This window comes from Stenella coeruleoalba (genome assembly GCF_951394435.1).
Source record: "Stenella coeruleoalba genome assembly, chromosome: 14".
NCBI lineage: Eukaryota > Metazoa > Chordata > Mammalia > Artiodactyla > Delphinidae > Stenella > Stenella coeruleoalba.
Genome location: NC_137160.1, coordinates 84,550,996 through 84,575,058, shown reverse-complemented (window position 1 = coordinate 84,575,058; position 24,063 = coordinate 84,550,996). Strand labels below are relative to the sequence as shown.

Genomic DNA, 24,063 nt, shown 5'->3' with positions numbered 1-24,063 from the left:
GTTCACTGGGCAGTATATTCGCTTGGACCGAAACTCGAAAGCATACACCATGACAAGCCCCCGTCCCCTCCTGCAACCAGTAGCCGTATATGTTTCCCGCGTACATTTCCAGGTATGTTTCTTGCCTATCTGCGTGTATTTATTTATGCTGGTTTTTTATTTGGACGCACTGTCCTGCAGTTTGCTTTTTCCATTTATCAACACAGGGAGCTTCCCTCGTGGTTTTCGTACAGCTGTGTAGTATTCCACTGCCCAGACCCCACTTGTTCCAAAGGACTGTGTCGCCTGTGGCTCACAGGGAGGACAGGAAGCTTCCCAGCCCCAAGCACAATGCAGAGAGCAGAGCAAGGGGACCCTGAACCAGCTGTTTCATCTCTCGGTTTTCCCATCCTTTCAATGGATCTCACACAAGATCCTAAGGCTAGATCAGGGACGCGGCCCCCTCCGAAGCCCCTGGAAAGGCCAACCACTGCGCTCAGTCTGGCCACAGACGGGAGGCGCCAGCAGACGGCAATGGTGGCCCTGGTTGTTTAGGGACTATCGGGACCCACGTATTAAAACCAGCCTTGATGACCCTCATTGTACCCAAGGGAAATTAAAAAAAAAGCCAGGGCTTCCCTGGTGGCGCAGTGGTGAGAGTCCACCTGCCGATGCAGGGGACACGGGTTCGTGCCCCGGTCCGGGAAGATCCCACGTGCCGCAGAGCGGCTGGGCCCGTGGGCCATGGCCGCTGGGCCTGCGCGTCCGGAGCCTGTGCTCTGCAATGGGAGAGGCCACGATGGTAAGAGGCCCGCGTCACACACACAAAAAAAAAACACACAAGCCAGTAAGAGGAGATGACCCCTTTCAAAGCTCAACAGAAACAATCCTACCCAGCAAATTCCCTGACTCCAGAGCCAGTGCCCCTATTCCCGAGTCTGTCCCGGACGGCACCCCGTCACCAGGCCCACAGCGGGGACGCCTGCCCTGGGGACGGACTACACGGGGCTCGGAGAGACAGCGGTAGAAAGGCCGCTGGGAGGGAGAGCCCGTTCTGAGGGCTCCCCGAGGCCACCCTGGGTCTGCACGTGGGAGCCAAGAGCCCGGTGGCTTCACCGTGCGTGCGCTGCAGGGTCAGGGACAGCACACCCGCGCCCACCCAGGACAGTCACAGGCTTCCTCAGAAAGTCCCTCAACACACACTGCTCTCACTCAGAGGAGGCGGGCGACCACGTGGGGACAACAAACATTTCAGGAACCCTTTCGATGAACGCTAAGTGTTCACGTGGCAAATCCACAGAAAGGGCTGGGAGCTCCTGGATTATAGGAACCCGTGGCAGATCCCCCTCGATTTCCCTTTTCACTTAGATTGGACTTTAAAGGGCATCTTCGCCCGTACGGTCTGCCTCTATGAGCCCGGCCTATTCATAACCCGCCACGTGCTCACCGGCTCAGCAACCTCACTCTCTTGACAGCACAAGACCCTCCTTTGCTTCTCTCTGTGTGAACCTTAACGAGTCGCGTCAACAGCTCGGCCCTTAATTTCTAAATATTTATGGCAAGTCTGAATGCTTTCCCTGAGCGTCAGGAAGTGTAAGCAGCATGGTTTCTGAATCTCAAGCAAGAAGAGTAATTTAAAAGAAGGAAGAGGGAAGCTGTTTTCTGGGCTCTTTCGTGGGCTTAGAAAGCACAAAACAGCAAACGGGGATCACAACGTCCCAACCCAACCCTGACCCTGCTGCCAGCCCCAGGGCCACTGTCGGTGGTCCCACCGCGCTGTTTTCAAGTTTCCGCTAGAGATAACGCTTGAAAACAGGCAAGGTGCTTAGTCACTTCTCTGGAGATGCAAGAGCCCAGCGAAGCCAGAATTAATATAATTTTTCCTGACTTTTCCATATTCTGAATATACCAAGCACAATGATTTTATGAGCAAACTACATTTCATCTAATACATTTTTATGTTCCACTCCCAAAAAAGGGACATTTGCTAGGCAAAGAGCACTGAAAATAAAAGTACAGTCGGGCACGGCAGGTTTTCCTAATATGTGCTGTTTTCCCACACACACACCCCGCAACGCCCTCGCCTGCCAGGTTTCTAAAAACACTCATCTCTGTGGCCGGATATCGGGCCTCCGACCAGGCACACCAGGGGTCCCCCTCCAGGCAAAACGCGATGCCAGCAGCTACACCGTAGGCTCTGAACACGCCCAACTCAGTGTGATAACACAGGCTGGTAAGCAACAAGCACTCGCCCCTACAAAGAGGCCACTCTTCCAGAAATCAAGGCTTTGGCCCCCGATGTCCCCTCCCTCCCACTCCGTGGTTCCTGAGAAGTCACCCACTGTCTGTGAACAGGCTTGTGTGTATCTGGCGGTTATCATTCCTAACCTGCCATCGGATCTTCCTTGGATGCAAATCCAGGTGATGACAAAGTTGTGTTAACCTCTTTCCACGTTCTCATGAGAACACGGTGTAAAGAGCTGTACTAAGACGTTAGAGTGATTCTACGGCAGGGGTTCAAACAGCTTCTAGATGTTCTAGCGAGAACAGCTGTAAAAGCTGCATGAGCTGGAATAAGAGAAATTCTGTATTTCATGTTCAAATACCGTCATGTGACCAAGCAATAGCTAGAAGGCTCTTAGACAATGTGAGGTTTCTCCACTCAGATAATCCTCGGGCCTCCTAGAGGGGAGGAGGTTAAAACGAGGCCGATAGGGTGGGCGCTCGTCCACCGCGATGGATGTCCTTACGAAGAGAGGAAAATTAGACCCCAAAGAGACGCCGGGAATGTGCGTGCAGAGAGGAAAGAGCGCGTGAGGACAGAGCGAGAAGGCAGCCCCCTGCGAGCCCACGACAGAGGCTCAGAGGGAACCAACCCTGCCCACACCCCGGTCCTGGACACCCAGCCTCCAGAGCCGCAAGGAAGTAAATCTTCGTTGTTTAAGACCCGCCTCAGCCCGTGCTATTTTGCTACGCAGCCCAAGCTGACTCACACAGCACGGTAAGTCCTCCCTCGGTTAACCGCACTTTATAACATAACCCGGAGGCTTTCAAACTTTTTGACCCCAGCCCACGGTCAGACAGAAGTTTGGCGACGCTGCCTGGCACGTGCACCGTCCGTACCCACGCTTACATGACAGCTTTGAGAAAACACACCAACACCTCTTAGGACCCTTGATGAGCTGATATCTTCTCTTCTCACCTAACCTGTTTCCTTCTGTTTAAAATGCCGGCAGATGGCCGAAAAACACATGAAAAGATGTTCACCATCACTAATTAGAGAAATGCAAATCAAAACTACAATGAGGTATCAGCTCACATGGTCATAATGGCGATCACCACAATCTACAAACAACAAATGCTGGAGAGGGTGTGGAGAAAAGGGAACCCTCTTGCACTGTTGGTGGGAATGTAAACTGATACAGCCACTATGGAGAACAGTATGGACGTCCTTAAAAAACTAAAAATAGAACTACCATATGACCCAGCAATCCCACTCCTGGGCATATACCCAGCGAAAACCATAATTCAAAAAGACACATGCACCCCAATGTTCACTGCAGCACTATTTACAATAGCCCGGACATGGAAGTAACCTAAGTGTCCATCGACAGAGGAATGGATAAAGAAGAAATGGTACATGTATACCATGGAATATTACTAGGCCATAAAAAGGAATGAAATTAGGTCATTTGTAGAGACGTGGATGGACCTAGAGACTGTTATACAGAGTGAAGTGAGGCACAAAGAGAAAAACAAACATCGTATATTAACGCACAAATGTGGAATCTAGAAAAATGGTACAGATGATCTTGTTCGCAAAGCAGACATAGAGACACAGACACAGAGAACAAACGTATGGACACCAAGGGGGAAAAGGGGGCGGGGGGGGGAGGAATTGGGAGATTGGAACTGACACACATACACTATTGATACTATGTATAAAATAGATAACTGATGAGAACCTACTGTAGAGCACAGGGAACTCTACTCAGTGCACTGTGGTGACCTAAATGGGAAGGAAATCCAAAAGAGAGGGGATATATGTATAACTGATTTACTTTGCTGTACAGCAGAAACTAACACAACATTGTAAAGCAATTCTACTCCAAGAAAAATTAATTTAAAAATAAATAAATAAAATAAAATGCGGGCAGGGCCCATCTGTTGGACTCACAATACCCTAAGGGGTCATGACGTATAGCATGACTGTCACCGGCTCGCCCGGCGCAGGCCTTGCCCTGGTGGCGCTGTGGAGTCCCGGGACCCCGTGGCGACGGGGCCACGGCAGCTGGGGCAGCAGCCCCCCACCGCCCGGCTCGAGGCCGGACCTCGGCGCAGCACCCCACCTGGAGAGCGGGGACGGGGTGCCGCCCTAGCCAGCAGGAAGCCCCCAGGCAGGGAGGGGGTGCAGACCTACCCCGACCGAGTGCACCATGCACTTGGGCGCTCCGGTCGTGCCCGACGAAAACATGATGAAGAGCGGGTGGCTGAAGGGCAGCTGCTCGAACTCCAGCTGAGGGGCTTGCGCACCTTGCCCAGCGGCCAGGAAGTCCTCCAGGAACACGCTGTGGGCAAAAAGGCGCGGGAGACAAACGGTGAAGGTTCTAGAACGCCTGGCGGGGCGGGGGTGCGGAAATCTGTCGAGTCCGCCCATTCACCCCCCGCCACGTCTACCTGGGTGACGACCTAGATTCCAGGGACCTGCCTTGTCTGGAAGCTCCCCAAGAGAGAAGGGAGAAGTCGGGGCTCAAGGATTCATGCTAATTGAATAAAAAGTAACTGAGTGAAAATTTCCAGTTGCTTTTTTTTTTCTTAATATTTACTTATTTATCTTGGCTGCTCTGGGTCTTAGTCGCGGCAGGCATGCGGGATCTAGTTCCCGACCAGGAATCGAACCCGGGCCCCCTGCATTAGGAGCTCGGAGTCTTAGCCACCGGACCAGCAGGGAAGTCCCGAAGATTTCCTGTTGCTCTATTAGCACCGCTGATGGGGCCGAGGGCTGTCTCTCCAGAGAATCTAAGCGCTTTAATAAACGCTGTGCAGAAGGACCCCTTGCATTTAACACGTTGACTGCTTGTATGCAAACTCCGCGGAGCGGCTCTGAAGTGATGCTCAAGTCCCTGGAGCCCAGGCGCACCTCCTGTTCGCTACTAACCGTCTGATTAGCAGATGCCTGGTTTCCCCAGGTTCCCCAAAGGCAAGCTAGAGCCCAGGGTGTCTGAGTCCTTCCCTTTCCCCCCAGGAGAAGCGGGGGAGGCGGTTCCAGGTTGTAAGCTCTTCTGACACCTGAAGGGCACAGCCAGAAAGCGGTGCCAACCTGCGGGGCAACTGTTCTCACTGCTTCCCTGTATCCTGAGGTTTACGATGGCCAGATGCAAGTATCTGTCCAGGAACAAACACAATTCAGCCCAGCTACCGGCTCCAGCCCGAACAGCCTGCCCTGCCCTGCCCCCAGAGCTGCCGTAAAGCGCACTGCACGTCACCAAGAACCACCGAAGGGGCTGTTTTCTGAGCAGAAACAGGGTAGCGGAAGCCACAAAGCCACCTTGGGAGAGAGGTGGTTTCTCTATTTTGAGATCGGCGGAAACATCGATTCCAAAACCCCGGCCCTGTTCCTCCACTGGTTTAGAAGGGAGAAGAAAGGGGAAAAATCGAAACTACTGCTTTGTCAAACGGAACTTTCTTTCAAGGAAGGGGGAGAAGTCAGTTAAACGCGGCCTGCAGCCAACTGCCAAGGAGAATTACTCTGAAATACAAACGGATGCACACGAAAGTGAAGAAGTGTGCTGTCTTGCATGGAAAGGCCCCCTTAAAGATGAGGATGTGGGACTTCCCTGGTGGTCCAGTGGGTAAGACTCCGCACTCCCAATGCAGGGGGCCTGCGTTCGATCCCTGGTCGGGGAACTAGATCCCGCATGCATGCCGCAACTGAAAGACTCCAAATGCCTCAACGAAGATCCCACACGCTGCATCTAAGACGCAGCGCAGCCAAAATAAATAAATAAACACATAAAAATAAATCTTTAAACAAAAGAAAAGATGAGGATGTCTCCTGGGGGAGGTGCGGCCATTTGAAATGGGCACCCCAAATAATTCTGAGCGGTAAACAAGCAGACCCTTCCTCTCCAGGGCGTCGGGAAGATTATTCACTGTGGAGCCTTCCAGCCAATGAGAGCCCCACTCCGCCTCCACCTCCCATCCGAATCCCATTTACACAAAGGGCCCAATCGAGTCGAATGCTCCATACAGAGAAAAACGTTTTCTTTCCATCGGTGTATAAATCACAGTAAACAGCAATTACTTTTGTTGCTTTTTCTAGAAAGGAAAAACCCAAAGGGCAGTCCCCCCACAGACGTGCAGAGGCGCTCTCGGTTTATCTGCGGCACCCAGGAATCAAAGGCTGGAGAGCGCTGGGGGCCTGCTTCCCCGGGAGGGGGGCACCGGGGCTGCAGAGCTTTCCGCACTGCCTGAAGTTAAACCAAGTGGTTAACGTTACTTCTGGATGCTCTCACTTTCTATCAATCACCAATAAACACATTCAGAAAAATAAAAGCCGGGCCACCGCGGGGCCAGCAAACCGTCCTGTTTTCCTCCTGGCCTTTGTGCGTACGGCCCCATCAATAAAACCAGGGGAGCTATGTTCACGGCAGGGGTGAAATTTATCAAGGTCGGCAGGGTTCCCACAGTCTAGGGGACAGGCCACGCCCCCGGACCTGCCTGTAAGGACCTGCACATCCTGGCCCAGATGCTCCAGAGGACACAGCCCACTCTGGCCTGCAGCTGTCACCTGCCCATAATGACAGACGACGTTACTGAGAGCTAACTTCATGCACACTGCTGAGCCTGCGAGGAAGGTACTGTTGTCCCCGTTTTACAGATGGGGAAAACAAGGCACAGAGAGGTTGATCACTGGCCCAGAGCCACAGAGCTGAGATCTGACCCCGAGCAGTGTGGCTCGAGACCATGGCCTTAGAGGAACAGTCACTTTGCTGCAGCTCCCTTCAGCCTCTGGAACCCTGGTACTGCAGCTGTCCCCAGACCCTGCTCACCTCTCAAGGTCCCTCGGGTGTCACCTCCCCCAGGCCCCACAGAGAAGCAACCACGCCCTTCTCTCACCTCCTGGGCACTTCCTGTCCCCAACTCAGTGAGCATGGCTGTGTCTACCGGGCCGAGCGGTCACAGCTCCCCCTTCCTGCGGGCGTGTCTTGCCCCCCCAGCTCGACTGTAAACGTGGGGGACAGCACATGAGCTTTAGCCCCCTCGGTGCCCCCGGAGGGCGCCCGCACAGCGCCGCTCAGCCACGCGTCCACCCCGTCTGCCTGAGTAGCGAGGCCTCCTCGCCGCCTCCCTGCCCGCCACGGCACACCCAGGATCCCCACCTGCGGCTCTGCCGCCGCTTCCCATGGGGCCTGGGGCCACTCAGAGACTCCTGCCTGCAGCCCAGACGCGAGGCTAAATGGACAGGTTTACCTGCGCAGGTAAACACGCCCGACCTCCGAACTCGCTCCTCTATGATGGCTTACAGAGAGATGAAAGGTGTACAACAAGAATTTTGGGAAGAATCTCAACTTGGACCAAATCATGATCCACTTTCTTAACTTCTGTTCAGAATGCAGGTGCTTACCATTCTGTTCCACGTCAAGGCCTGTGGTCTACCGGCTCATAAACGTCAGGAAAGCAAAGGAAGATGCCATGAGCAATGGCAACAAAAAATAGGTTGTAAAATGAAAGAAAACCCCCACATGTTACGCATGTGTATGCCTTCGTGTGGCTGCGTGTGTGTACATACATGCACACAAATACACATACGTATGAACCACGTACACAGAGGTGCACGTGTGTGTGCCCATACGCACATCCACACACATGCGCGCCTGTGGATACACATGAGTCACCGTTCAGAACTGCTGTGGCCAATCCGGGGAGCCAGCCTGGCCCCATCCAAGCCACCACTTCCAAGGGACACGAGACAGGAAGAGTTAGGATGCCTGGGACAGTCTCTGTTCTGCCACTAAGTTACCACGTGGCCCCAAGGGATTCCCCATCTACAGAATGACGATTTTTAACCAAGACATCTTGCACCTCTGAAACACTCCAACCCCAAGTGCAAAGATCCACAGAACCTGCAGCCCGGCTGGGACTCTGGGTGGGTTTCACATGCAACCAGGGATCAGCATGCGGCTGGCTTACCTATTTGGAATCTTGGAAATGTCTATCTTCTCTCTGGAGGAAACGTAAGGAATCACCACCACTTTTTTCAGGTCTGCTAGTCCTGAAAGCGGCGGGGAGGAGAAAACACAAGCTTACAGGACACAACATACCTAGCCGCTAATCTTTTTCTTTTTTGCTGAAACGTAACACGACCTAGGACTGAGACTACTCTGTTTTTGCAGGGCTCTTGGGACCCCTGGGGGGGCTCTCGCCCCTGCCCCCCGCCCCCCACGCCAGCCCACGCACCTCTAACGACCTGCTGCAGCTTGTCCATGTGGTCGTGCTCCTTGCCATTGTACACGACGGCCTCCACGGAGAAGATGAGCTTTGGCTGAATCTGAGAAAACCGGTCCAGAACGCCCTAGAGTGGAAGGAAAGAGTCGTCATTGTTCATCCAAAAGGCAAAATCCTCCAGCAGCCAAGGGCACGGCTGCATCTCCAGGGATGCACGTGAGCAAGCGCTGTGCCTCGTGACCCGGACCAGGGCTTCCCGGCCAGGAGGGCTCAGCCCTGGGAGCTGGCAGGTGGTACCAGCAGCCGGGGGCCCTCAAGTCACCAGGCTGATGCGCTAACCGTCATTCACTGCTCAACAATCACTCCAAAGGATCGCGCACACGGCTACCTGCCTCTGGCTCTACACCAGGGTCCCGGCATAAACGAGGACCTCTTCCCAGAACTCAGGGCAGAGCGAAGCATCTTAGTAGAACGGCGTTTGGCCCTGTCACTTTCTGACCGAATAGAGGGCTCTCCTGAGGCCCAGGCCATCACGCCCTCAAAGACCTCCCGCAAGCAACTGTGCTGAAGGCCGTGGCCAGGGCGGAGCCAGGCTGCCATCTAGTGCGTGTGCGCTTCCAACGAGAGCCGCCACCCTGGAAAACCCGAACCAGCCTCGAACCAGGGAAGGAACGCCAGGGATGCCGCTCCAGGGCCACCACTGGCTGCATCCTCTGCACAGCAGGACCTGGGACCAGAGTCAGCCAGAGTGGCCTGCGGTGGTGACATTGTGCACAAGACAGACCCACGAGGATGGGCGCAGGGTCAAGGCCAGCTGCTGATGCTACAGGCAAGCAGGAGGCGGCTGGGCCCCAGCCCGTCCCCTAAGCCTCCCGCCCTGCACCAGGTGGCTCAGACCCACCACCCGAGGCCAACCCAGGAGCTCTGCTCTCTGTGAAGCACGCAGGCAGGGGCTTCGTTCGGGCCCTAGAAGGCCACGCCCACGCCCCCATGCTGCACAGTGCTTCTCCAACATCACAACTGCTTCCAAGTTCCAATTCACTCAAAAATACCCACTCCCTCCTCATTAGGAGCAGCTGACGTTCACCGAGCTTGGGGGGTAGGTCTGAGCGCTGTCCCAACCCCAGATGGGTGTCAATGGTGTTGCCCTCACAAGCCCTCCTACGGTGTGTCCCCGAGGACACAGAGACAGGAAGCGGCAGAGGCAGATTCAAACCCAGGCAAGAGCCTGCTGCTGGTAACCTCCACGCCACATGCCTTCTCCAGCCCCGAGGCTCCTTCACCGCTCCCCGGCAGCGCAGCTCAAGGCCTGCTGAGGGATCCAAGGACAACAGCGCCCAGGGACGGGGTCCCAACCCTCCAGGACCCGCCCCCCCCGAGGATGGCCTGGTCCCAAGCAGCTCACACGGCCTCACAGAGGGCCTTGGGGACCAAGAGGCCCCCTGGAGCTCCAGGCTCAGGTCAGTCCTGCCTGCCCTGGGTGGTCGGGGTGGAGGCGATTTGGGAGAGGCCCAGCAAAGCCCCAGGAGGCACAACCACGGCCACCAGCAGTGAGGTCTGGGGTGACCACCCCCTCCCCGAACTCAGCAGGGCCCAGTCCTCAACCCATGGGGCCAGGGCCGGCCTCAGCCAATCGCCTCACTGCTCCAGGCCTCTGTGTTGCAGAAGCACGTCTGTCCCTCCTCCGCACGGTGTGGGAGGAGATGAGAAATACCTTGCGAGACCTCCCTGGTGGTCCAGCAGTTAAGACTTCGCGTTCCCAATGCAGGGGGCCCAGGTTTGATCACTGGTCAGGGAACTAGATCCCGCCTGCCGCAACTAAAAAGATCCCGCGTGCCGCAACGAAGATCCCGCGTGCCACAACTAAGACCCGGTGCAGCCAAATAAATAAATAAATATTTTAAAAAAAGCAAAGAAATACCTTGAAAACCTTTTCCAGAAGAGCAAGCCTCAAGGCAGAGGTTGAGTATCAAGCTCACACCCAAAATGCCCAGCCTGTGGACAAGGCACATGGACCGCAGAGCATGGAGCCGGAACAGCGCCGTCCCTGCACCTGTATCCTAAGTGTATCAATCCTCCCGCGTCAATCACAGGCCCACGCAGTCTACACTCGTATCATGAGACTCTCTCTTCCTGATGCCCCTGCTTTGCACGTGAGGATAAATAACTCACCCAGGGATGCACGGCCAGCAAAGCCAGGCCGGCCCTTAGACCCTGGGCTGTACTGACCAGTGCCCAGCACAGGGGCCACGCCCAGAGCAGAGGAAGAACGGTCGGGGACGTGGATGCCTGGCATGTCCTCTAATGGGCCCGGCCTCGTGGCTCCTGAGGGTCCCTCATCCCCGATGTTCTGCAACCAGGAAAGGTCCCTGATCAGGAAGTGGGGGTCGCAGTAAGTCCTGCTCTGCTGCTTCTTCCTTCCCCATGGCGGGGCTCAGTGCGTGCTTCCTGCCTTGCTTGGGCCACGCCGCAGCTGGCGCACCCTGGTCCCTGGTGCCCCTGGGGCTTACGGGGATAAAGAGGCCCGCCGCGCTCCCGCACAGAGCACACAGCTCAGCCCCAAAGGAAGGGATCAGAAACGGCGATTATGGAGCAAACTCTCCGTAAGCAAACCTTCCACGAGCAAATCTGCAGACGACGGACATCAGAAAACCTCACGTGGTCGTGAAGTCACAGGAGCCGGGACCGGCGTCTCCTGCTGGCTACTCGCAACACGCCTGTCGCACGTAACACACGCTAACGCACAACGCACACGGCTGGGTGTGGGGAACATTGGAAAGGAAGCCAGGATCGTTCACTTTTACACTTAAAGAGAGATCCCACTACTTCTGGCTCCTTCTCTCCTGCTGATTGCGAGTCACCGGCCGGGGAGACGGGAGGCCATCGTGACACCGTTTCCTCCCAGCCTGGCCGGTCCTGCCCCGCAGCTGCCCACACCCCGACCCAAGATGTCATGGGGAAATCACACGGAATGTTCCCCTGCGGGGGCCGCACACCCAGGGCACTTGAGGGGACCCCGACTCACGTTCACGCCGAAGTCTGGGGACGTGGAGCTCCAGATGGCGCCAATGCTCGTGGCCGCCAGCATGGCCTCCACGGCGTGCGCACTGTTGGGTAAATAACCTGTGGGGGGGACACAGGGAGAAAGCTTGGCTCAGGGTGTGAGGATGCCGCGGACTTCCAGAAGCACCTCCCGGAGTCACGGTGGGAGTGGGGAGAAGGGCTGGCTGTGAGCGGCTCACAGAGCAGGGCGAGGCCCAACCCAACCACCTTGACATCTGCTCGGATGACCCGATCACTGCCGCCAGCCTGACCGCTTCCTGTCATCACCCCCTCCGACGCATTCTGATCAGGGATCCCTACACGATCCTGGCCTCTTCTCGCTCCGTTCCACCTCCCACTGTGGGCTCGGTCACAACAGCCTCCCTTCAGTTCTAAGCTCCCCCTGCCTCAGGGCCTTTGCACAAGCTGCCTGCGTTGCCTGGACACTTCCACCCACACCAGCCCCCCCTACTCATCCTTCAGCTCCAAAGGCAAATGGAACTCCCTCAGGGAAGCCTTCTCCAAGGCCACCCCAAGAACTCAGGTCCCCATGCCAGTCACCCAAAAAGCACACCGTATTTCTCCCTCACCAGATCTAGCATAATAATCACCTAAGTATAATCATAACTGGCAACTTCGTATCTGGTTCTCTCGTGAGGGTAGGGACGTTGCCTGTCTCGCTCCCTGCTTTACCAAATGCCTTTTGGTATGCCCTGCAGATCAAGGTCCGCAGATATTGGTCTACTGGCCGGCTGGTGGGAGGATGCTTGGATGGAGGGAGGGAAGGAGAGGCTGCAGGGGAATGAAGACTGAGCAGACCAGTCAAGACATATACAGTCCTGCAAGGGACTCAGCCTTCCATCCAGTAGGAAGCTGAGTTTTGTTTGGTTTGGTTTTTTGGCCGCACCACTTGGCCTGCGACCAGGGATCGAACCCAGGCCCCCTGCAGTGGAAGCATTGGACCCCCAGGGAAGTCCTCTGGGCTTTTATGATAATAGAGGCAGAGACTCTCTATGGACGAAAAGACTGCGATCAGTTACACAGACCGTCCTAAATGCTCAGAGGGAAAAGGATTCGTGCACAAGGCACCAGGGAGCAGGTCCAGGGCCTGCCCTGAGCACGGCTCCCTCCCTGGGCGGCACAAAGCCCTCTGGGCTCCAGCACCCCGTGGTGCCCTGAACAGCTCTCCCGCTGCCCCTCCTCCCATGGCTCTGGACGGCCTACTTGACCACAGCGGTGGGGACTTCGTTTCTTTGGGTTCACGGCATCTTCCCTGCTGGGTGTCCCGTGGGGCAGGGGTCGTGCATTGCTCCCACGGCCCCCGGGCCCCGCCCAGCCCTGGCACACAGCAGGCCCGCGGACGGATGTCAGCTGCCGAGAAGAGACTTGGCTGTGAGCGCACTGAGGTGTCTCCACGGTGCCATCGCCCCAGGCAGGGCGGGACTCACCACCCAGGGAGGCTGGGTGACCTGCTGGCTGTGGGCACTGACACGCAGCCAGGAGACGCCCGCTTCACAGACAAGGAACAGCGCCGTGAGCAGTGAGCAGCTGTAACCGCATCTCTGAAGGCCCCCAAGCATCTCCCCATTCAATCCCCCTCTGCACGCTTCCCTAGCACTCTCTTCTGGGAAACACAGTCCCCTGTCCTAGTAACTGTGATCAGGTCAAATTAGAATCCAAGATGTGACACTCAAGAAGGGGGTGTCACCAAGCACCAGCCTGATTCTGAGGAGTGATGGGCAACGGAGCAGGTGTCCCCCACGTAAGCACGGCCAAGCGGCAGCCCCAGGATGTCCTGTTCTCCGTTTCTCCTTCTCAAGAAACATTTGCTTCAAAGGGAGATTTTTAAAAATGAAAATTGGAGGGAAGAAAAATTACTGGAAGGTAGAAGAACCTTTTGAAATCCTTTTCTAGACAAATTAAATTGGACCACGAAGAACCCAAGATATTGAGGTTTCAACCACAAAAATGCCTGCTCTGACCCAGCACTCTCATGCATTCATCCAATAAACACTCGTTCTACACCTACTATGCGCCAGGTACCCACAGACTGAGATGCAGCAGTGAACAGAAGACAAAGCCCCATCCTCTGGTACTGGAGGACAGACAGACGTGCACACACACACGCATAATCCTGTGATTTCAAGGAGGCAGCAGGCGACAAAGGAAAACAAAGCGGGGTGCAGAGAGAGTGGTGATGGATTTTTCCACAGGACAGCACGGACAGCTTCTGAGCAGAGACCTCAATGAACCAGGGTAAACCCTTGGATCTGTAGAACATTCCATCCAGGGCCGAGACAGGCGATCACGCGTCACATCCCCTACCCATCCTTTACTATTCATTCCTCTCCAGTCAAGTAACAGTGAGCGGTCGCTCCATGCCCAGCTCCATCATCTGAGAAGGACACTCGGGGTCTGGCCCCTTCACATGGTTTACACAGGCTAAGGCTGCCCTCTTTGCAAACACACGCCGAGCGAGTGCAAACACACACTCACTTGCAGTGAGTCCCACGGGAGAGGCACGGCCACGCCAACATGCCGGTGGCTTCTCCTGCTGACGGCCCGGCCTGCAGCCCTGGTCCCATGGCCCCCGGAGGTGGGGAGGGCAGCCCAGCAGCCAGACCCCCAGGCCTCATGGGTTTTAGAGCCAGACAAAGGAGACTGATGCTCAAATAATCACAAAACCAAACAGGTAACTACCAATGACGCATCCTTTGAAGAATGAAAACGAGATGCCGACAGAGGGTCCAACAGGAGGGCCTGGCTCAGGGGCAACCAAGGGGCTTCCTTGAGTGAGGCCATCTGGGGACAGAGCTGGGGGCAGGCGGGGCGGAGGCCGGCTTCCCAACAAAGGCTCTGCCGGACCCTCTTAGGAGGACAGGGGCCGGGAGGGGAGTGCAGAGGCAGGAAGGAAGCGAGCGCGCGGGGCCGCCGACCCAGCTGCAGGTTCTCATCCCCACCCTGGAGGCAGCGGGGGTCGGCGAGCCTCCAAGCAGGGGACGGACACCATCGATGCCACTGGGGTTGATGCCGCGAGTGAAGTCGTGCGGCCAGAGGACAGAGAAGCCCTCTTCTTTGGTTTAAGAATAAGATCTGATGCCTGATCCCGGAAGGAGCAATTTAAACTCTGACCCCAGCACTGCAGCAAAAAGCACACAGAACGCCAGCCGGACCCAGACTGGGAACCGCCTCTGGACACCTCCGTCATTGTCACCAGCCCCTCCCGGGGTGCGTGTGGATGGGCAGGGCCGAGAAAGCCCACCTAACTTCTCTGCCCACGGGAGACTCTGCATAACAAGCCCCTCAGCCTCTCTGCTGCCCCGTTTAAAGATGCAGAAACTCGAGGTCCAGGGAGGAGAAAGTCATCCAAACCCACAGGCCCAAAAGCAGCGCCAGGCACCGAGGGAAGGTCTCCTGACTCCAGGGAGTGGATGCTGCTAAACAAGTTCTCACCAGGAAGAACTAAGTGGAAGAAGCCGCACTGAGGAGGCCCAGGTGGGGATCCCAAGGAGCAGTGTGGCCTAGGGCCACCAGCCGGGCACCAGGACACTCGGGCCCAGGCGCACGCTGCCGTATCGCGGCCCCAAATAATTACAACCCATCGTCCAACAGACGTGCGATGAAGTGTCCTGCTATCAAATTTCATGCCTCACTAACTCTCAGGGAACTTCCTGGCAGCCGAGTGGTTAGGACTCTGCGCTTTCACTGCCGAGGGCCCAAGTTCAATCCCTGGTCGGGGAACTGAGATCCCACAAGTGGCTCGGCCAAAAAAAAGTAACTGTCTCTTTATTATCTCCAGAGGCTGAGTATATCCACATACCTTCAGTTAACGACCTTATGAACTGAAATTGTCTATATTGTTTAAATCAACACCCGTTTTTTAAATAAAGTTCTTTCCAAGTTTAAAAAAAAAAAATGATGAGTTTACTTTTCTCTTCTGGGCCTCAGTTTTTCATCTGGGAAACAAGCAGGCTGGTGGCACCTGCCCTGGCGTCTGTGGGTCAGAGGAAATCAGTCTAGTGAGTCTCTCCACTGATAAAACTCCCTCTGCTGGGTTTTGGGGGTTAGGAATCAGTCTACAATCATGTCAGCACAGATGGCGAATATCACAGAATGGAAACCAGCCCTCAGGAATCCCTCAGGAAAACATCGAGTTGGAGGCGGGCAGACCCAGAAAGTGCAGCAGCTTCTCCCGACCCTGGAAGGGGTCCTGGCTTTGTCATCAAGGACCTGATGAACTTTCTGGTTTGTGTTTAGTTTAAGGACCACATTTCATTAAAAATAATAATAACTAATTCATTAAGAAAATTATCATTAATAATAATGTAGACGTCTGTGAGCACTGGCTCAGGAGGACGTGCCCACATGGAGGCCGGGAGCCGGGGACCCTCACAGCCCAGCTCACTCTGGCTGGGCCGCACTTGCAACGATCGTCCCTCTTCGTCTGGTTTGTGCCGCACGTGTACACACGCGAGGCCGTGTGCGTGTAATCTGACCCGACGCCACCTCATTCCTTCCAAGCCACTCCCCTGCCCCCACTGTGACAGGCACCAGAAGTACCCACCGACGACCCGGTCTCCTCTCCTCACGCCCATCTTCCTCATCGCCGCGGCGTACAAAGCCACCTGTCGCCACAGCTCTTCAAAACTCACCTTCACGATCTCCTCCCTGCCTTCCCCTGGGAAGAGAAAAAGGACAGGTCATCCTCGGACCATCCTAAAAAGAGAGGCTCTGAGTCACAGACACGGATGAAAACTCACACCTGTTCAAACACAGGTTAGAGATACGCGCCCAGGAGACGCTACACAGGTGCACGGGATGCAAACCAGATGCAGGTTTACCCGACGTTCCGGAAAAGAAAGGCTTGGGAAAGGGCATCCTTGAGACGCACGCCCCGAATCCTTTGATTTGGTTGTGATTTTTTTAGTATAATTTTCCAAGGGCTGGGGGAGGAGATGGGGAAATCAAGTGTTTCGTGGGTTCAGAGCTTCAGTGAGAAAGTTCCAGGGATCTACTGCACAACAATGTGAACACACTGAACACCACTGAAGGGTACATTTAAAAGTGGTTAAGATGGTAAAGTTAGTATTTTGTGTTTTTCACCACACACAAAAAAAAAAGTGCCGAGCTATTGTCTGGAATCATATACTGCAGGTTCTGAGTGCTTCAGAGCCTCTCTGAACACGTGGCCCCGTCACACTAAGAGAGGAGAATCCGAGTAGCTGTCGGGACTCACGTGCCACGTAAAGGGCCACTCCGTCATTTTCCCTGTGTTGCAGGAGGTTTTCCGCGTAGTTGAGGCGACTGCCTTTGAACCACTCGGGGATGTCCGCAATCCCTTTGGACGTGTCCACGACCTACAGAGGACAACAGCAAACCAAGACACACACATGCGTGAGAGCAACATCAGATGCAGAGAAGGGATTCCGCGTCACAGGAGGCCAGCTAACTCGCCGGCCCAAGGCATCACTAGATCGCTGTACAGACTGAACGCTGACCTGGCCCAAAGGCTTGAAACTGAAAACAGAAATGAATGCGATATTGCGTACCTGACACTTGCTGAGAGTAGATCTCAAGCATTCTCACCACAAAAAAAAAAAAAAGAAAAAGGTAACTGTGTGAGGTGACGGATGTGTCAGTTAACTTGGTACTCATTCTGCAAGGCATATGTATATCAAATCATTCACGTGTACACTTGAAATAGATACAATTATATGTATCACGACCTCCCTGGTGGTGCAGTGGTTAAGACTCCATGCTCCCTATGCAGGGGCCCCGGGTTCAGTCTCAGGGAACTGGATCCCACATGCATGCCGCAACTAAGAGTTCGCATGCTGCAACTAAGGAGCACGCCTGCCGTTACTAAGACCCAGCGCAACCAAATAAAGAAAACAAATTAGATGTATCAATTATTCCTCACTAAAGTTAAAAAAAATTAATGCCAAGGGAAAACTCCGCCCCACTAGTTTAGTCTGTTAATTATTAAGCACCTACTTTATGAGTGATGCTGATGACAAAAGGACAGACAGACAGACACGGCAGCTACCACATGTTCCAGGGCTGACCCGAGCATGGAAACCAGGAGATCAAAGTGCACGGCCCACCGGACACCCCGCCACAGTTTTTAGGAAGTTGGATCCATGCCTCCTCCATCAGGGCTGGAACCTTGGTTTCTTCTTCAGGTGAACCTTTCAGAATGGCTCACCCCATAACCAAACCAAACATACGACAGACTTCTTATTCCCTGGATATTTATTGAGGGAATAAATAAAAATCTCTAAAATCCAGGTAAATAACAAAACTACTGATAGTTTAAAAAACAATTACAGGGGGCTTCCCTGGTGGTGCAGTGGTTGAGAATCCGCCTGCCAATGCAGAGGACACGGGTTCGAGCCCTGATCCGGGAAGATCCCACATGCCGCAGAGCAACTAAGCCTGTGCACCACAACTACTGAGCCTGAGCTCTAGAGCCCGTGAGCCACAACTACTGAGCTCGCGTGCCACAACTACTGAAGCCCACATGCCTAGAGCCCGTGCTCTGCAACAAGAGAAGCCACGAGAAGCCCGCGCACCGCAACAAAGAGTAGTTCCCACTCGCTGCAACTAGAGAAAACCCACGCGCAGCAATGAAGACCCAACGCAGCCAAAAATAAATAAATAAATAAATTTTAAAAAGGAAAAACCATTACAGTATGGGGACTTCCCTGGTGGTCCAGTGGTTGAGACTCCACACATCCACGGCAGGGGGCCCAGGTTCCATCCCTGGTTGGGGAACTAAGATCCCGCAGGCCGCATAGTGCGGCCAAAAATAAATAAATAAAACAAATAAATTTTTTAAATGTGAGTGTATGGAACATCACTGAACTGTACACTTTAAAATGGATAAAATGGTAAATTTTGTATTATGTGTATTTAACCGCAATTCTAAAAAATTTTAATAAAATAAAAATACAGCGATGCCCTACTCTTTGGATCACTCAGATTCCCAGGACAAGGCCTGGGTCCACACACATCAGGGGGCCCGGAGCCTGCAGAGTCCCCATGAGGTCCGTGACCCCAACACAATTTCCTGCCAACTCTCTAGGGCAATGATTGTTTCCCGCTGATGTGGGGATTTAAAAGAAGATATGATTTAGTCTTCCTCAAAATTAACACTTCATTTTGGATCAGAACCACGAAAAGATAATGTGTAAGCACAACCTCTTCTTACCTCATCATACGTGCGTGAGAAGACAATTCCACTGAATTTCCAGAACTCTGCCCAGAAGTCCGAATATGACTCAACTGACCAATGATATAAGTCATCATAATTTTCTGAAACAAAAAAGAAAGAAAAAAAGGCACATGACTCCAACAAATCTTAGGAGGAAAGTCTTGGTTCAGTGAGAAGATGGACACACCTGAGGAGTTGTGTGTCTGAGGGGTTCGAAGGCACCTGATGAGACAGGGCCTTGGGAGCGCAGGGCATCTTAGTTTCTGTTAAAGCAAACCCACCACCGCTACTCCCCAAATGAGTAAAAGTCACGAGGCGGTGATTTTATACCTTAACCACCATGCCTAAAAACCATGGACTCTGGACCCAGAAGGCCTGGGTTCAAACCCTGGCTTGGCCATGTATTCGCTGTGAGGCCTCAGGCAATCTATGTCAGTGCTTTTTAAGTCACCTTGGTCCTCACAAATTGCAAAGAGCTCCAGCACCAAAAACTCCTCCGGGCTGACACGAGAGACGGCGCAGGGCCTCCCCTGAAGACCTGGAAAGCCCATCATCACCAAGGGCGCCACCACAGCATCCGGGAGGGCGGAGGATGTAACCAGCCTGCCGACCAGGGAGCGAGCAGTCACAGCAGCATCTCAGCGCCGCGAGGACCCCAGCGGACGGCGGAGGAGTGGGTGGGCTTTGAGCGGAAACTTTCCCACCGTCCACGACGCAGCCAAGGGATCGACACGATTCTCCAGTCGAGCAGGGGCTCCCGGGGCTTCTGCCCACACGTGTCCCCCGCCGTCCCCCCACCCCCAGCTCAGAGGCTGCGATCTGGAAGCCTGGGGGACCGACCACCGGCGCGTTTAGTTCAGTCTGCGCGAAGCTCAGGAACTGAATGGGCTGACGTTAAATTCGGTTTCCAAATAAAGTGCAGGATTTCTGGCTTCTCCGGAGAGGGCAGGACGTCTGGCCATGGAAGCCGGCCAACGAGTGTCACCTCCTGGTATTTACATCCCTGTGTCGTCCCCTCCCCCCGCTGAGCCCGGCCGGGTCACAAAGTCCTAAGGACACCGCAGCTTCCGCCTTGATCACTTGCTCTGCAGGAAGCCAGTGGCCATGTTGTGAGGACACTCAAGCAGTCCTAGGCGGCGTGAAACGGAGGCCTCCCGCCCACGACCAGCACTGACTCACTGCCACGTGAGCCGGCCCCGGGGAAGTGGGCCTCCAGCCCCAGCCCACGGGTGGATGCAGCCACGGGAGCCCCAGAGCCAGAACCACCAGCTAAGCCACTCCCAGGAGCCTGGCCCACGGAAACTGAGAAATACTAAACATTTACCGTCGTTTTACGTCACTAAGTCTTGGGGTGGTTTGCAACGCAGCAATAGGTAGCTGGTGCCCTGTCACGGCACACGGTGACAGTCAGCTGAAGCAGCTAACAGCTGCCCCACCTGGCCCTTCACACCCACGCGAGAGGCAACCTAACCCGGCGGTGACGAGCACTGAGCCCAGCTCCACGGCTCACAGCTGCGAGATCTCAACCAAGACTCTAAGCTTCCACTTTCTCAGCTGGGAAACGAGATCAAAGCTGCAGCTACTTGGCCAGGTTACTGAGGATTCAGTGAGTTAATCCACGTAAAGTTCCCGAATGGGGCCTGGCGTGCAGGAAGCGCTCACTAAATATTAGCTGTTATTAATACCCCTGTCACCCGCCTGGTCCCCGCAGGCATCCGAGTTTGTAAGCCTCGCTTGCCACTTCACCTGCTCCTTCCTCTCCATCTGTGAGAATTCTGACCAGCCTACACCTTCAAGTCTCAGCTCAAGATCCTGCCGGCCCTCTTCAACAGCATCCTGATAGACCCGGAGCTCAGAAGGCGGACAGCACGCACCCCTACCCCCGCTGCTCAGCGCTGCTACCTTTGCACGAGCCTTCTCCCCACAAGTACACCTGAGCTGCTGGAGAACAGAGACCAAGCCTTCTGTTTGTTGGCCAGCTCTGTCCCAGATGCTGGCATGCAGAGGCGAGTTGCAGTTTGTGGTATAAAGACACTTGAGGACTTCCCTGGCGGTCCAGTGGTTAAGACTCCACGCTTCCACTGCAGGGGGCACAGGCTCGATCCCCAGTCAGGGAACTAAGATCCCACATGCTGCTCAGCAAAAAAAAAAAAAAAAAAAGCTCACAAATAAATGACAAGACGGGCCGAAAGTCCAAATTACATGCACTTGGAGAGCAGAGGAGAGGAGAAAACGGTCAGAGAGAATAATCAGACAGAAGGCAGCATTTCAGTTGGCTCTTAAAGCAAAGACCAAAACGTCCAGGGCCAGGCCCACGGAAAGGAGAGAAGCAGGGTGGGTTAACCACCAGTCGTGGGAGAGGAGGAAAGAAAAACACCAAGGTCTAAGCCACCCCCAGACCAAGAGAGGAGCCCCACTCAGCTCAGCTGATGCCGTCACGTGCGCACACAGACCCAGCAGCACGGGCCTTTGGGTTTTCAAAAGAAGTTGCAAATCTCACTTTTCCTATGCGGTCTTTCGGTGTGTGAGCCGCCCGAACTAAGTCTGCAGGCCCGACATGGCCCGCAGGCCACCAGTCCCAGCCTTGAAGGGCAGAGAGGAGCTGGGCAGGCAGACGGGGAGCTACTGGTGCCTCTGCCAGTGTCTACTCAGCAAACCCCAGAGGCCAGGTGCGGGCGGGTGCTCCGCCCGATCATCTGTCACCCAGTGATACGGGTCCTCTCATTATGCCCATTTTACAGGTGAGGAAACCAAGGCTCGGGAGGTCGGGTGACTTCCTTCTGATCACACAGCTAGTAAGTGGTGGAGCCACTTCAAAATCCCGGCAGTCAGATTACAGCTCAATCTCACGCACCTCACAGGACTGCCCTTCTGTGAAATCATTCTGTAAAGCAGCAGGGGGAACAGCTGGCAGAGGAAAGAGAGACGGAACCACGGCACGGTAACATAGAAGAATGCAGTTCCACTCCTGGCTCTTCTTAGGAATCAAGTCTGTCCCCCAGGGAATTCCCTGGTGGCCCAGTGGTTAGGACTCCGTGCTCTCACTGCCGAGGGCCTGGGTTCAATCTCTGGTCGGGGAACTAAGATGCCACAAGCCGTGCGGCGCAGGGGGAAAAAAAAAAAAAAAAAAAAAAAGTCTATCCCCCAATCCAACACACATTACCAACTACTACCTGAAAGAAGGCCCGGCGAGTAATAAGCCACACCTGTCTACAGGGGTTCACCGTCCAGGGGGCAGGAGGGCGGGAGAGGGGTGCAGCTGGGCTAGCCAAAGGAAGGGGCTCCGTGGAGGCTACGACACCCACCGTGCTGTGGAGGACTTGGAAGCCGCCAGGCGGCAGGGTTTGCAAATCCTCAGTCAACAAGGAGCCGCTGTGAGCCCTGGAGCCCAGGCGTGACAGAGTCGGGCCTGTGCATCAAGGCTGCTCAGGCAGAGCGCGCACGCAGGCGGTACTGAGGGCAGAGGGAGGAAAAGCAGGAAGCAGGGAAACCAGCCAGTTCAGGGCAGAGGAAACGAGGGCTCCAGGGGAGATGCTGACGCTGGGCTGGAAAGGGGACGAGGTAAGAAGTCAGACGGCCCACGCCTCCATTTCTGTGAGGCTCCCTGAGAACTGTGATGCCACCAACAGAAACACACGGGTCCCTGCAGCCAGCGGAGGGGCCCGAAGAGGACAGAAAGGGCCGTAATGAGTTGCAAACCCCTGAGGCGGGGAGGGTGAAGAAGGTATAGGTAGACCAGCCAGGTGGATGCGGGGGAAAGCGTCTCATCCGGAAAAGGGCCTCCTTGCCCAGGTCCACACCCAGCCAGGTGGCTCCCGAGGTCAGGGCGGCAGCTGGAAGGGGGGCCCTTGACTAGGTCCGGTTCGGGGCTGGGAGTGTAAACACGTGAGGGGACGGAGTTCGGCCCCAATCCCAGAGGCAGACTCCTACCTGACCACCCTTCTCCCCAGTGCCCAGAATCCATGCTGGCCTCTAGCAGGGTCAGCCTGGGGAGGGGATAGCACGAGGTACTGTTGGCTGACAAGTGACTCCCCACCAACGGAAGGGAAGAGCTAAAAGCCACAAAGGCCCTGGGTCGGGGAGGAAGCCCCCAAGGCTCGAGGGCAGGACCCCAGGGAGCACACCTCACAGGTAGGAACGCCTAGCAAGGGACCTCTGAGTCCACAGGGGTTCCAAGACCAGATGGGGAACACTCTCAGGGAGACGGATGCTGCAGTGAAGAGGGGACCGGCTTCCTGAAAGCAGAGGAGGTGACAACCCGCACAGACAAGGGGGCAAAACCGCACAGTCAGAAGATGTCCCACCCCTGGGGAGGGGCCCCCCGTCCAGCGGCTCGTCCAACCCCCAGAGGAGGGAGACTGGAAATCAGGAGACCATTCCAACAACCAGAAAGGACCCTGACACCAACGCCCTGGAAAAGGGGGCGCCCGGGACCCCAGGAGGAGGGTCCCTCTGTCAGGTGGTCCCTCGGACCCCCAAGGGGGGGCGCCCGATTTCTGGAAGCTCCTGGCCCCGGGAGGTGGCCGAGGAGCCCCCAGGACGCGCGCCCCGCACTCACCCAGCGCCAGGCCGTAGGCAGCGCCCACGACTGCCCGGAAGCGGTCCATCTGCGTGTTCTTCTTGCTGTCAGGCTCCCACATCACCTGGCACTCCAGGATCTCCTCCCGCCCACCCCGCGGCTCCTTGGACATGGCTGCGACGGGGACGACCGGCGGAAAGGCCGGGGCTGCGCGGGGATGGGGACGGGGCCGCGGGACACGGGGCTGAGCGGAGCGGCCGACGTGGATCAACTTTTAGAGGAGATGCAGCCCTAACTGGACTCTCAGCAAGCCCCGCCCCCGAAGGTCCCGCCGTTCGGCTGTCCGGCCCCGCCCCGAATGTAACCCTCCGCGGGCGCCGCGCCTCGCAAAGGAGTGCTGCCGCCGCCGGGACTAGAGCCTGAGCCCGCCGACCCGGTGGGGCTGCGCAGGCGCGTTGGGCCCGGGCTCCCCGACCTCACCTGGAGAGCGAAGGGGTTAAAGCAGCGCCGGAGGGCAAGAGCGAGAGGCCGCAGGCTCGTTCATGTGTTCATTCATTCACGATTGATTTATTCTTCCTGCCCTTATTTACCGAGCGTCTGCTGGGTACCGGACACTGTGCGGGCTTTGCAGATACAACACAGGGCGAGGCAAAATTCCTGCCCTCTGTCAACAAGAGATAAGGGGCGGGGGACAGGTGTGGGGAGAAGCGGAGTCAATCAACAAATATTATACATTATATATATGTCATACATAGTATAATATATACAATAAAAAACAGTATACCAAGGAGTATCATAACATACATAATAGAGTAATATGTAGATTATCACTCATATAATAAAAGGTAATAACTGCTATGAA

At 55.3% G+C, this 24,063-nt stretch overlaps 1 protein-coding gene across 3 annotated transcripts in view; it reads right to left on the bottom strand.

Moving 5' to 3' along the window:
- AACS (acetoacetyl-CoA synthetase) overlaps window positions 1-23,488 on the bottom strand; it is a 46,447-nt gene extending 22,959 nt beyond the window's left edge. For all 3 annotated transcript variants that reach the window (XM_079943206.1, XM_079943207.1, XM_079943208.1), the window contains exons 1-8: window positions 23,241-23,488; window positions 18,680-18,783; window positions 16,706-16,826; window positions 16,034-16,147; window positions 11,453-11,550; window positions 8,440-8,554; window positions 8,173-8,254; window positions 4,400-4,547 (exon numbers count right to left, since the gene is read on the bottom strand). In XM_079943206.1, coding sequence (XP_079799332.1) covers window positions 4,400-4,547; window positions 8,173-8,254; window positions 8,440-8,554; window positions 11,453-11,550; window positions 16,034-16,147; window positions 16,706-16,826; window positions 18,680-18,783; window positions 23,241-23,373 — 915 coding nt within the window. In that variant the 5' untranslated portion in view covers window positions 23,374-23,488. The remainder of the gene's footprint in view (window positions 1-4,399; window positions 4,548-8,172; window positions 8,255-8,439; window positions 8,555-11,452; window positions 11,551-16,033; window positions 16,148-16,705; window positions 16,827-18,679; window positions 18,784-23,240) is intronic.
- Between the last annotated feature and the right edge of the window lie 575 nt (window positions 23,489-24,063).